Source organism: Schistocerca gregaria, chromosome 1 (genome assembly GCF_023897955.1).
Source record: "Schistocerca gregaria isolate iqSchGreg1 chromosome 1, iqSchGreg1.2, whole genome shotgun sequence".
Lineage (NCBI taxonomy): Eukaryota > Metazoa > Arthropoda > Insecta > Orthoptera > Acrididae > Schistocerca > Schistocerca gregaria.
In genome coordinates this window covers 645,762,115-645,775,717 of record NC_064920.1, presented here as the reverse complement: position 1 = coordinate 645,775,717, position 13,603 = coordinate 645,762,115, and the positions used below count along the sequence as shown (strand labels likewise).

The window sequence follows — 13,603 nt, the reverse complement described above, 5'->3', positions numbered from 1 at the left end:
ACTCTAAAATACCTCATTTCCTTACTTTAGACATTCCTGCACGAAGCAGAGACTTACGAAATAGCTGTGGTCCGTATAGGCAAAAAGCAAATACTGTTTTTTTGTTATTCTCAATTGACACTTCACCATTGTGTTTCTAGCCCGTAACAAGTGGACAGAACGCTATCAGAAGACATAAGTCATTCTGCTCCACACATTTAAAGAAAAACTGCTGTGAATTGATCTGACCACAATGTGTATATCGACGTTGCCGGTTGGATAGCTTATGTTTACTGAGGTGTGTTTCTTTTCAGGCTGTCTATTTTTTTAGAATTAACTATCTAATTTATTACGATTCCTCATGAAAATGTATGACATGAATAACCCTTGTTTTATTTTATTTTTTAGCTTTCTTCACGTACTACTGGCTGTTGGCGGCTTTCTTCTGGCTAAACATCGTCGCCTTTAACGTCTGGCTGAGTGTGACGTAAGTAGAGATTTCAGAAGTCTCAAAACAATTAAGCAAAATTTCTTGTCTTTCGACACTGATTCGCTTGTTCGTCTGCTCCCTGCCTGCAAGCAACGGCCAATAAATGGTTTCTTTGGTGCTGTTAATTCGAATTTGCGGCAAAGCGAGGAAGCAAATATCAGTTACTTATCTTCTTGCCACATACTACGAACACTTGAATGTACAACAGGTGAGAGGTAATTTTATCAGGTCATTCACTTCTAAGAGCTGGAAAAGAAATGAGCGCCTGAAGTTCAAAAAATTAATTATTTCGCCTTCAGTGGTCAATGGGGAGTGAGATGCTCTGCTCAAGTACATTCTCAACAAAGGGTTTAGGCTCGGTAATAGTGCAGCAGCAGCAGCAGCAGCAGCAGCAGAAGGTATATGCAAAGGACATGCTAATATCATATGCTGAGGATGAAACGAAGCAACTAAAGAGTATTTATTTTGTACTGTTAAGTAGCTAACAAACCTTACACAGACCTATTGAAAGAGTCTCATAGTATTTCAGTATTCGTTTAATAAATTATCACTAGTCTGCATGGTATCAGATGACTGAAAACTAATATGTGATACCACCTCAACCTTTTATGCTGGTTCCAAATCTATTTTCAGTTTTTTCCTATCACGTACAGTTTTGCCGCAATCTGTTTCAAAGTATGTTACTGTGCCAGTAGATTATGCGTATTGTTGGAGGGAAATTTTGTAAATACGGCACTGTATACCTTTCGGCTGCTACATTTGTTGATGCTAGTTGTTATTGTGTGACCTTGAAAGTGTTTTTTCTCACAGTCTTGCATTGCCAGTGCTATATTTTGATTATTCTGTATATTTAAGACACTATTAATAAAATAGTTCGCCTATTGTTTGTACTTACTACATTGTCAAAAATCAAGTGTGTGAACGACCCAAATGTTTTCTGTTGCATTTGTGGAAATTATACAATGCCTAAGCAAAGAATGGTTAAAACAGAGTTTGTGAAAAAAGCTTACCATGCTCCATGCTTATTTTAAAATGAAACTTGGTCATCAAGACAAGTGATGAGTGCCAAAGACAGTTTGTCGCTATTGTGGTGAGGATTGTGGAAAAAACACGCCATTTGCGATTCCATTGGTGTGGAGGTAGCCTAAAAATCGCCTTAATGACTGTTGCTTCTGTTTAGTTAATGTTAAGGGGTGCAGTTTCAGAAATAACAAATTTTGTGTATCCAAAATTTGATGCAGCCATTAGGCCAGTTGCACATGGAGAGGATCTGATTGCTCATCTTCCTCCAGCTGTTTTAGAGAAAATGGCAGAAGACGATGATGACAATGAAGTTGATGCAATTACCGAAGACGATAGTGATATCTATCACCCTGAAGACGACTATACTCCACAATTATTCTCTCAGAGCGAGCTTAATGATCTCGTATGAGATTTGAATTTGCATAAGGAATCTGCGAAATAGCTTGGCTCCCGGTTAAAATGTAAGAATCTTCTGGAACCAGGGACACATTACTCATGGTACAGACATAAAGAGGAAGAACTGGTTTCTTTATTCTCACAAAAAGATTCCTTAGTGTACTGCAGTGACGCAAACGAGTTAATGCACTTCTCTGGCACTGAACATACTCCTGCCCATTGGGGATTTTTTCTAGACTCATCAACGAGGAGCCTGAAAGTGTGTTACTGCATAATGGGAACGTACATGGGTCCATTCCTGAACCCCATTCAGTTCAACTGAAAGAGGCGTATGAGTAAATGAAGATACTCTTAACAAAAATCCATTAAGAGGAACACAAATGGCTTATCTGTGGTGATTTCAAAATTATTGGAATAATATTAGGACGACAAGCTGGATTCACGAAAATGCCTTGCTTTATACACGAATGGGACATTCGGGCACATTGGAGAGTGAGAGTTTGGCCAGAACGGAGACTTTTTGTGTGCCTGGAACTAATAATATCCTGCAAGGACCACTTGTAGGAACACACAAAAAGAAACTCTTGCTTCCACCACTACACACACAACTGGGCTTGATGAAGCAGTCTGTAAAGGCTCTGTCACACAGTGGACCCTGCTTCAAGTAACTTTTCAACAAATTTCCTTCATCACAACGAGACAATTTTTGTTGGTCTCAGATAAAGAAATTGATAAATGATGAAGATTTTGATAAGACGATGAAGAGGAGAGAAAAAGACGCATGGTCCGCCTTCCGATCAGTTACTCAGTACTTTCTGGGAATAACAAAGATCCTAATTGCAAGGCATTTGCTGACAAAATGTTGCAAAATTTCGAGAAGATGGGATGTAATATGAGTTTGAATGTCTACTTTCTACACTAACGTGTCGACCACTCTCCAGAAAAGTTGGGACATTATAGTGAAGCGCAGGGTAAACATTTTAAGCAAGATATTAAGGAGATGAAGAGGAGGTACCACGGGAACTGGAAAGCAACTATTATGACCGAACATAGTTCGATGTTGAAGAGGGAGAGTCATCATATACAAGGATCTGCAAGGAAGTGAAAGAAGAGAAAGTTTAAAAATTAATGAAACACTGTTGACTTCATGTTTTTAGACAAGGTAGTCAAGAAATAAATTAGGGAGACTCTGTAGATTATATATAAAAAGGAATTTTATTTTTTAAATGTGCTTACGTTAAAAACTCGCCTTGTTTGAAGTGGTGCTTCAATAGATTTGTGGGCTCAGAAGTAAAAATCGTCAAAACATTAGTATTACTTGTTGTAAATACCTGACGCGACAGACAAAAACGGAAGTTATTTCTAGAATCAGCATAAAATATTGATTCATGAACACCTATATTCAACAAATCATCTGACAAAAAGTTTTAAAATGCAGACTAGTGTTACCTATCTGGCTTCTGAGGCTTCTGTTCCTGTTAGTAACATAAATAATAATGATTATGGAAGAAAAGTCTCTTCTTACCGCACGTAGGTAACTGGCACCTCTGAGGTAAATAATATGGCTCTGAGCACTATGGAACTTAATTTCTGAGGTCATCAGTCCCCTAGAACTTAGAACTACGTAAACTTAACTAACCTAAGGACATCACACACATCCATGCCCAAGGCAGGATCGAACCTGCGACCGTAGCGGTCGCGCGGTTCCAGACTGTAGCGCCTAGAACCGCTCGGCCACTCCGGCCTGCGATAAATAATATAAACTTACACAATTATTTAGTTTTCTTATAATTACATCTCATGCCGAGTTAAGATTTGGTTGAGACACTAGACTGTTCGGAAAGATAAACGATCCGATCCCTTGCAGCCATTTTTGTTTCCCGTGGTTTTCCTAAATCACTTCAATGCCGCAGGGAGTATTTTGAGTAGGCCACAGTCGATTCCCTTCCCTCTCTTTCTTCAGTCAAGCTAGTCACATTTCTAACAATCATTTAAATAAACTTTTTAATACAACCCCTTTCTAAAAAAGACTAAAAATTATAAAATGATTTCTCCTGGTCTCATACGGGCTGTTAAGCCCCTAAGGATAGTTCTGAAAATTTGTGCTTGTAATGTTTAATAGCTTTGATAATACATGCAACATTTAAAAACAAAAACGTGGGGCAAATACTGTGCATAGTGTTCAAAAAGACGAGGGCTAATAGAAATCCTTGGGTAACAGAAGAAATATTGAATTTAATTGATGAAAGGAGAAAATATAAAAATGCAGTAAATGAAGCAGGCAAAAAGGAATACAAACGTATCAAAAATGAGATCGACAGGAAGTGCAAAATGGCTAAGCAGGGATGTCTAGAGGATAAATGTAAGGATGTAGAGGCTTATCTCACTAGGGGTAAGGTAGATACTGCCTACAGGAAAATTAAAGAGACCTTTGGAGAAAAGAGAGCCACTTGTATGAATATCAAGAGCTCAGATGGAAAACCAGTTCTAAGCAAAGAAGGGAAGGCAGAAAGGTGGAAGGAGTATATAGAAGGTTTATACAAGGGCGATGTACTTGAGGACAATATTATGGAAATGGAAAAGGATGTAGATGAAGAGTTTGACGGAACACTGAAAGACCTGAGTCGAAACGAGGTCCCGGGAGTAGACAACATTCCATTAGAACTACTGACAGCCTTGGGAGACCCAGTCCTGACAAAAGTCTACCATCTGGTGAGCAAGATGTATGAGACAGGCGAAATACCCTCAGACTTCAAAAACAATATAATAATTCCAATCCCAAAGAAAGCAGGTGCTGACAGATGTGAAAATTACCGAACTATCAGTTTAATAAGTCACAGCTGCAAAATACTAACGCGAATTATTTACAGACGAATGGAAAAACTGGTAGAAGATGACCTGGGGGAAGATCAGTTTGGATTCCGTAGAAATGTTGGAACACGTGAGGCAATACTAACCTTACGACTTACCTTAGAAGAAAGATTAAGAAAAGGCAAACCTACGTTTCTAGCATTTGTAGACTTAGAGAAAGCTTTTGACAATGTTGACTGGAATACTCTCTTTCAAATTCCAAATGTGGCATGGGTAAAATACAGGGAGTGAAAGGCTATTTACAATTTGTACAGAAACCAGATGGCAGTCATACGAGTCGGGGGGCATGAAAGGGAAGCAGTGGTTGGGAAAGGAGTGAGACAGGGTTGTAGCCTCTCCCCGATGTTATTCAATCTGTATATTGAGCAAGCAGTAAAGGAAACAAAAGAAAAAATGGGAGTAGGTATTAAAATTCGTGGAGAAGAAATAAAAACTTTGAGGTTCGCCGATGACATCGTAATTCTGTCAGACAGCAAAGGACTTGGAAGAGCAGTTGAATGGAATGGATAGTGTCTTGAAACGAGGATATAAGATGAACATAAACAAAAGCAAAACGAGGATAATGGAATGTAGTCAAATTAAATCGGGTGATGCTGAGGGAATTAGATTAGGAAATGAGACACCTAAAGTAGTAAAGGAGTTTTGCTATTTAGGGAGTAAAATAACTGATGATGGTCGAAGTAGAGAGGATATAAAATGTAGACTGGCACTGGCAAGGAAGGCGTTTCTGAAGAAGAGAAATTTGTTAACATCGAGTATTGATTTAAGTGTCAGGAAGTCGTTTCTGAAAGTATTTGTTTGGAATGTAGCCATGTATGGAAGTGAAACATGGACGATAAATAGGTTGGACAAGAAGAGAATAGAAGCTTTCGAAATGTGGTGCTACAGAAGAATGCTGAAGATTAGATGGGTAGATCACATAACTAATGAGTAGGTATTGAATAGAATTGGGGAGAAGAGGAGTTTCTGGCACAACTTGACAAAAAGAAGGGACCAGTTGGTAGGACATGTTCTGAGGCATCAAGGGATCACAAATTTAGCATTGGAGGGTTGCGTGGAGGGTAAAAATCGTAGAGGGAGACCAAGATATGAATACACTAAGCAGATTCGGAAGGATGTAGGTTGCAGTAAGTACTGGGAGATGAAGAAGCTTGCACAGGATAGAGTAGCATGGAGAGCTGCATCCGACCAGTCTCAGGACTGAAGACAACAACACCACCAACAACAACAACAACAACAACAACAACAGTGTTCATTTTGACTGAAGACAGTGAAATATCTCGACGTTACACATCGGATCAAAAAAACAGGTATAATCCCATTTTTTTTGTCTCCGAGAGGGACACCCAATGATACAACACTCGAATCCCCCCTTCCCCCCCTTCCCCCCCCCCCCTCCTCCACCAGCTCACACTCCCCGTGCGTGGTTGGCGTGTGTCAGCTTCGAAATCTTCAATGGGAATCGCCGATTTTTATCATAGGCCTACTTTTCGTCTTAAGCATTTTCTTTGTTTCGCCACAGATGGCGCTGTAATTAGAGGAATAGAAATGGGTACAAAATTGTAATTTAGGAGAGCCTCCTCAGTAGCCACTGAACGCCCAATGGCACGTGGGACCCAACCTCCATGCTGCGAGGGTAGGACAGGCCAGTATTTCATAATTTCGAATTGGAAACCCCGTTCGCAACATTGTATTCCTCAGACATATCGAACATGGGACTACCCAACGCGCCACTAGGGCCGTGGTTCGAGGTGAACGCTACTCTATTTCTCCAATTAGAATAATGTTCAAACGTAGTACGACGAACTTCAAAACACTTAGTGATCCGCTTTTCAAATGAGTGTACGCGGGACAGAAGCATATTTGCGGTAATATCAGCACAGGCGTTTCCGATGCGGTCGACCATGTCTTCACGGCCTATTGGAACTTGCTGGTACACCATACCTTTTAAATATACCTTCAGAAAGAAATCCGTTGACGTCATATCCAGCGACCTACCGGGCCAATTAATAGGATCACCTCTGCTGATACAACGACCAGTGTAAGCACGGTTTAATACCTCTCGTACTTCATATGCGTAATGCACAGGGCAACAGTCATGCTGAAACCACATACGTTGTCGAACGTAAAGGGCAACATCCTGCAGAACTACCAGTAGTTCCTGCTCCAAAACCCTTTGATATTTGCGTCAGTTCAATGACTTTGTTCCGCATGATGCCACACCATATGTTAACCGACCAAGGACATTGACTTGCCATAACCAGTGGCGATTGTGTACACTTAAGTAATGCATGTTACGTCGGTAAACGCTACCGTGGTTTGTGAATGCAGACTCAACGGGAAATAGTACCTCGGCAAAGAAAGTGGGGGTCGTTTGCATTTGTTGACTACCCATTCACAAAACACTATCGGTTACGTAAATCGGCGCAATGAAGTTCTTAATGCAGTGACACGTGGTATGGATGATACTTAAGACAATGTAGTATTGTAACAATATCCATGGGTTGTGATGCACTGCCGCTGGTAAAGCTATTTAATTAGCTTGTTCTGTAACATGTCTGCTTCGTTTTCTTTTGCCGTTCTGTACGAAGCTATCAGACATAAAGACGTTCACAACCTTGTAAACCTCGATTGCGTAATGCACAACCTCGATTAGAATGGACAGGGACTGCGATTGCTGTGTTCGGATGAGGGCTGACTTGGCATCCCTTCGCTCACAGCTGCAATCGGCGCTGACTTCGGTCGCGCAGCTTGAGGCTGTTGCCAATGGGCACCACTGTGGGGAGCCGGACTTGGGTATCACGTGGATATCACCCTCGTCCCGTCTGTCCCCAGATCGGTCTGCCGCTGTGGTTGCCCCGGTTGCTGCCCGCAGTGGGGCTGAGCCCTCGCCTGTGGTTGATTGGGAGGTCGTTCCAAGGCGTGGCAGGCAGCGAAAGGCGTCCCCAGAGGCTGATCGGAAAGCCTCCCCGGTGCGTCTGACAAACCGGTTTCAGGCACTGTCTCTGGCTGAGCCAGATGCAGCTGCCTGCCCTGTTTCAGAGGATCATTCTCAGCCTTCAAGGTCCGGGCAATCGCAGAGGGTGGGCTTACTGGTCGTTGGGAGCTCCAATGTTAGGCGCGTAATGGGGCCCCTTAGGGATACGGCGGCTAAGGAGGGGAAGAAATCCAGTGTGCACTCCGTGTGCATTCCGGGAGGAGTCATTCCTGATGTGGAAAGGGTCCTTCCGGATGCCATGAAGAGCACAGGGTGCAGCCAGCTGCAGGTGGTGGCACATGTCGGCACTAATGACGTGTGTCGCTTTGGATCTGAGGAAATTCTCTCTGGATTCCAGCGGCTATCTGATTTGGTGAAGGCTGCCGGTCTTGCTTACGAGATGAAGGCAGAGCTCACCATCTGCAGCATCGTTGACAGAACCGACTGTGGACCTTTGGTGCAGAGCCGGGTGGAGGGTCTGAATCAGAGGCTCAGACGGTTTTGCGACCGTATTGGCTGCAGATTCCTTGACTTGCGCCATAGGGTGGTGGGGTTTCGGGTTCCGCTGAATAGGTCAGGAGTTCACTACACTCAGCTGGCGGCTACACGGGTAGCGGAGGCTGTGTGGCGTGGACTGGGCGGTTTTTTAGGTTAGAAGGCCTCGGGAAAGTGCGGGATGGGCTGCAATGTCAAAGGGTGCTTGGCAATTACAGGACGTGCTTGGATCAAGGAACAGTCGGAATTATAGTTGTAAATTGTTGTAGTTGCGCTGGAAAAGTCCCTGAGCTTCAAGCGCTATTAGAAAGCACAGAAGCTGATATCGTTATAGGTACAGAAAGCTGGCTAAAGCCTGAAATAAGTTCTGCAGAAATTTTTACGAAGTCTCAGACGGTGTTCAGGAAAGATAGATTAGGCAGAATTGGTGGTGGAGTGTTTGTGTCTGTCAGTAGTGGTTTATCTTGTAGTGAAGTCGAAGTAGATACTCCGTGCGAATTGGTGTGGGTGGAGGTTATACTTAACAGCCGAATTAAGTTAATAATTGGCTCCTTCTACTGACCCCCAGACTCCGATGATACAGTTGCGGAACAGTTCAGAGAAAGTTTGAGTCTCGTAACAAATAAATACCCCACTCATACGGTTATAGTTGGTGGGGACTTCAACCTACCCTCGGTATGTTGGCAAAAATACTTGTTCAAAAGCGGTGGTAGGCAGAAAACGTCTTCCGAGATTGTCCTAAATGCTTTCTCCGAAAATTATTTCGAGCAGTTAGTCCACGAACCCACGCGAATTGTAAATGGTTGCGAAAACACACTTGACCTCTTAGCCACAAACAATCCAGAGCTGATAGAGAGCATCATGACTGACACAGGAATTAGTGATCACAAGGTCGTTGTAGCTAGGCTCAATACCATTTCTTCCAAATCCATCAGAAACAAACGCAAACTAATTTTATTTAAAAAAGCGGATAAAGTGCCACTAGAAGCCTTCCTAAAAGACAATTTCCATTCCTTCCGAACTGACTATACGAATGTAGACGAGATGTGGCTCAAATTCAAAGATATAGTAGCAACAGCAATTGAGATATTCATACCTCATAAATTGGTAAGAGATGGAACGGATCCCCCGTGGTACACAAAAAAGGTCCGAACGCTGTTGCAGAGGCAACGGAAAAAGCATGCGAAGTTCAGAAGAACGCGAAATCCCGAAGATGGGCTAAAATTTACAGACGCGCGAAATTTGGCACGTACTTCGATGCGAGATGCCTTTAATAGGTTCCACAACGAAACATTGTCTCGAAATTTGGTAGAAAATCCGAAGAAATTCTGGTCGTATGTAAAGTACACAAGCGGCAAGACGCAGTCAATACCTTCGCTGCGCAGTGCCGATGGTACTGTTATCGACGACTGTGCCGCTAAAGCGGAGTTATTGAACGCAGTTTTCCGAAATTCCTTCACCAGGGAAGACGAATGGAATATTCCAGAATTTGAAACACGAACATCTGCTAGCATGAGTTTCTTAGAAGTAGATACCTTAGGAGTTGCGAAGCAACTCAAATCGCTTGATACGGGCAAGTCTTCAGGTCCAGATTGTATACCGATTAGGTTCCTTTCAGATTACGCTGATACTATAGCTCCCTACTTAGCACTCATATACAACCGCTCACTCACCATAGATCTGTACCTACAGATTGGAAAATTGTGCAGGTCGCACCAGTGTTCAAGAAGGGTAGTAGGAGTAATCCATTTAACTACAGACCTATATCATTGACGTCGGTTTGCAGTAGGGTTTTGGAGCATATACTGTATTCAAACATTATGAATCACCTCGAATGGAACGATCTATTGACGCGTAATCAGCATGGCTTCAGAAAACATCGTTCTTGTGCAACGCAGCTAGCTCTTTATTCGCACCAAGTAATGGCCGCTATCGACAGGGGATCTCAAGTTGATTTCGTATTTCTAGATTTCCGGAAAGCTTTTGACACCGTTCCTCACAAGCGACTTCTAATCAAGGTGCGGAGCTATGGGGTATCGTCTCAGTTGTGCGACTGGATTCCTGATTTCCTGTCAGGAAGGTCGCAGTTCGTAGTAATAGACGGCAAATCATCGAGTAAAACTGAAGTGATATCAGGTGTTCCCCAGGGAAGCGTCCTGGGACCTCTACTGTCCCTGATCTATATAAATGACCTGGGTGACAATCTGAGCAGTTCTCTTAGACTGTTCGCAGATGATGCTGTAATTTACCGTCTAGTACTGTCATCCGAAGACCAGTATCAGTTGCAAAGCGATTTAGAAAAGATTGCTGTATGGTGTGTCAGGTGGCAGTTGACGCTAAATAACGAAAAGTGTGAGATGATCCACATGAGTTCCAAAAGAAATCCGTTGGAATTCGATTACTCGATAAATAGTACAATTCTCAAGGCTGTCAATTCAACTAAGTACCTGGGTGTTAAAATTACGAACAACTTCAGTTGGAAGGACCACATAAATAATATTGTCGGGAAGGCGAGCCGAAGGTTGCGTTTCATTGGCAGGACACTTAGAAGATGTAACAAGTCCACTAAAGAGACAGCTTACACTACACTCGTTCGTACTCTGTTAGAATATTGCTGCGCGGTGTGGGATCCTTACCAGGTGGGATTGACGGAGGACATCGAAAGGGTGCAAAAAAGGGCAGCTCGTTTTGTATTATCACGTTATAGGGGAGAGAGTGTGGCAGATATGATACACGAGTTGGGATGGAAGTCATTACAGCATAGACGTTTTTCGTCGCGGCGAGACCTTTTTACGAAATTTCAGTCACCAACTTTCTCTTCCGAATGCGAAAATATTTTGTTGAGCCCAACCTACATAGGTAGGAATGATCATCAAAATAAAATAAGAGAAATTAGAGCTCGAACAGAAAGGTTTAGGTGTTCGTTTTTCCCGCTCGCTGTTCGGGAGTGGAATAGTAGAGAGATAGTATGATTGTGGTTCGATGAACCCTCTGCCAAGCACTTAAATGTGAATTGCACAGTAGTCATGTAGATGTAAAACAACGAACGTGTGCGAGCTGGAAAATGCTCGGCCTACAAGGCAATAGCAGCCTCGATATTTTTACTACACTCTCCATAAATCAGTGTCATTTCATTTTTTTTTTCTTCTGTGGTTGCAACATTTATCAAATGTTCAAATGACTTAACTGCTAAGGTCATCAGTCCATAAGCTTAGACACTACTTGACTTAAATTATCCTAAGGACACACACACACACACACACACACACACACACACACACACACACACACACACACACACTCTCATGCCCGACGGAGGACTCGGACCTCCGCCGGGATCAGCCGCACACAACATTCATCGTCCACTTGCAAGTTTGTTCTCGAGACGATAGGTAGATGTGCAGGCAATGAACACTGCACAAGTATTGTAATGTTTAGAGCCGCTATCTGTTCTACGTCTGCAGGATAACGTGAGCTTCGATCGCAGTGCCTGATATGATGGGTCGCTGCACGATAACGTGAGCTCCGATCGCAGTGACTGATATGATGGGTCGTAGTACGCCACATGGCGCGTCGAGTAGTCCCCTGTACGGTATGCCCAAGGAATACAAAGTTGCGAATGGGGTTTCGAGTTAGCAGTTATGAAATAGTGGCCTGTCCTACACTCGCAGCTTGGAGTTGGGATCCCACGTGGCATTGGATATTCAAGGGCCATTGAGTAGCATGGCGTAAATTACGTTTTCACCAATTTCTATTCCTACGATTACAGCGCCATCTCTGGCAAACCCAAGGAAATGCTTCAAAGAAAACGAATGTAGATTTTACCGTACGATCTTAATCTGTGAATTAAAAAAAAGGGGGTTTCCATTGACGATTTAAAAAGTTGCCTCCCGCCACGCACGCACAGGATGGGAGGTCGAGTATGTTATAGTTGGATGTCCCCCTCTGAGCCAAACAAACTGGAATTATAATTTTTTTTATTCGGTGTGTAGTTTTAGAGACATTGAAAAGTCTTCAGTTAAAATGAACACTCTGTGGATAATTTATGCATGAAAAGTTAACCTAACTGTCTCGCAGTTTTATTTTCCGGCAAACGGTATGACCTGTTCTGTGATTTTTCAACGATAGCTACTCTGTACAGTCCTTACTGTTATTTATTGCATGCGCCCCACATTTTTCGTTTTACATTTCACTTGATATCCATTAAAAATTCACAAGCATTTTCAAGACATCTGCATAGGGTTAGAAATCTTTTTGGGATTATGATAAATTATTTTATACTTCTTACTCGGATTTAAAATGCATTATATTAAAAAGTTTTCTATTTAAATACTTATTTTCTGTTTTCTTAAGCTGTGTGTGTGAAATACACTCCTGGAAATTGAAATAAGAGCACCGTAAATTCATTGTCCCAGGAAGGGGAAACTTTATTGACACATTCCTGGGGTCAGATACATCACATGATCACACTGACAGAACCACAGGCACATAGACACAGGCAACAGAGCATGCACAATGTCGGCACTAGTACAGTGTATATCCACCTTTCGCAGCAATGCAGGCTGCTATTCTCCCATGGAGACGATCGTAGAGATGCTGGATGTAGTCCTGTGGAACGGCTTGCCACGCTATTTCCACCTGGCGCCTCAGTTGGACCAGCGTTCGTGCTGGACGTGCAGACCGCGTGAGACGACGCTTCATCCAGTCCCAAACATTCTCAATGGGGGACAGATCCGGAGATCTTGCTGGCCAGGGTAGTTGACTTACACCTTCTAGAACACGTTGGGTGGCACGGGATACATGCGGACGTGCATTGTCCTGTTGGAACAGCAAGTTCCCTTGCCAGTCTAGGAATGGTAGAACGATGGGTTCGATGACGGTTTGGATGTACCGTGCACTATTCAGTGTCCCCTCGACGATCACCAGAGGTGTACGGCCAGTGTAGGAGATCGCCCCCCACACCATGATGCCGGGTGTTGGCCCTGTGTGCCTCGGTCGTATGCAGTCCTGATTGTGGCGCTCACCTGCACGGCGCCAAACACGCATATGACCATCATTGGCACCAAGGCAGAAACGACTCTCACCGCTGAAGGCGACACGTCTCCATTCGTCCCTCCATTCACGCCTGTCGCGACACCACTGGAGGCGGGCTGCACGATGTTGGGGCGTGAGCGGAAGACGGCCTAACGGAATGCGGGACTGTAGCCCAGCTTCATGGAGGCGGTTGCGAATGGTCCTCGCCGATACCCCAGGAGCAACAGTGTCCCTAATTTGCTGGGAAGTGGCGGTGCGGTCCCCTACGGCACTGCGTAGGATCCTACGGTCTTGGCGTTCATCCATGCGTCGCTGCGGTCCGGTCCCAGGTCGACGGG

General features: G+C 43.5%; 1 protein-coding gene across 1 annotated transcript in view; it reads left to right on the top strand.

Annotated features, from left to right (window-relative positions):
* LOC126361021 (G-protein coupled receptor Mth2-like) overlaps positions 1 to 13,603 on the top strand; it is a 245,668-nt gene that overhangs the window by 174,858 nt on the left and 57,207 nt on the right. The window contains exon 4 of the mRNA XM_050007759.1: positions 388 to 466. Within this exon, the coding sequence (XP_049863716.1) occupies positions 388 to 466 (79 nt within the window). The remainder of the gene's footprint in view (positions 1 to 387; positions 467 to 13,603) is intronic.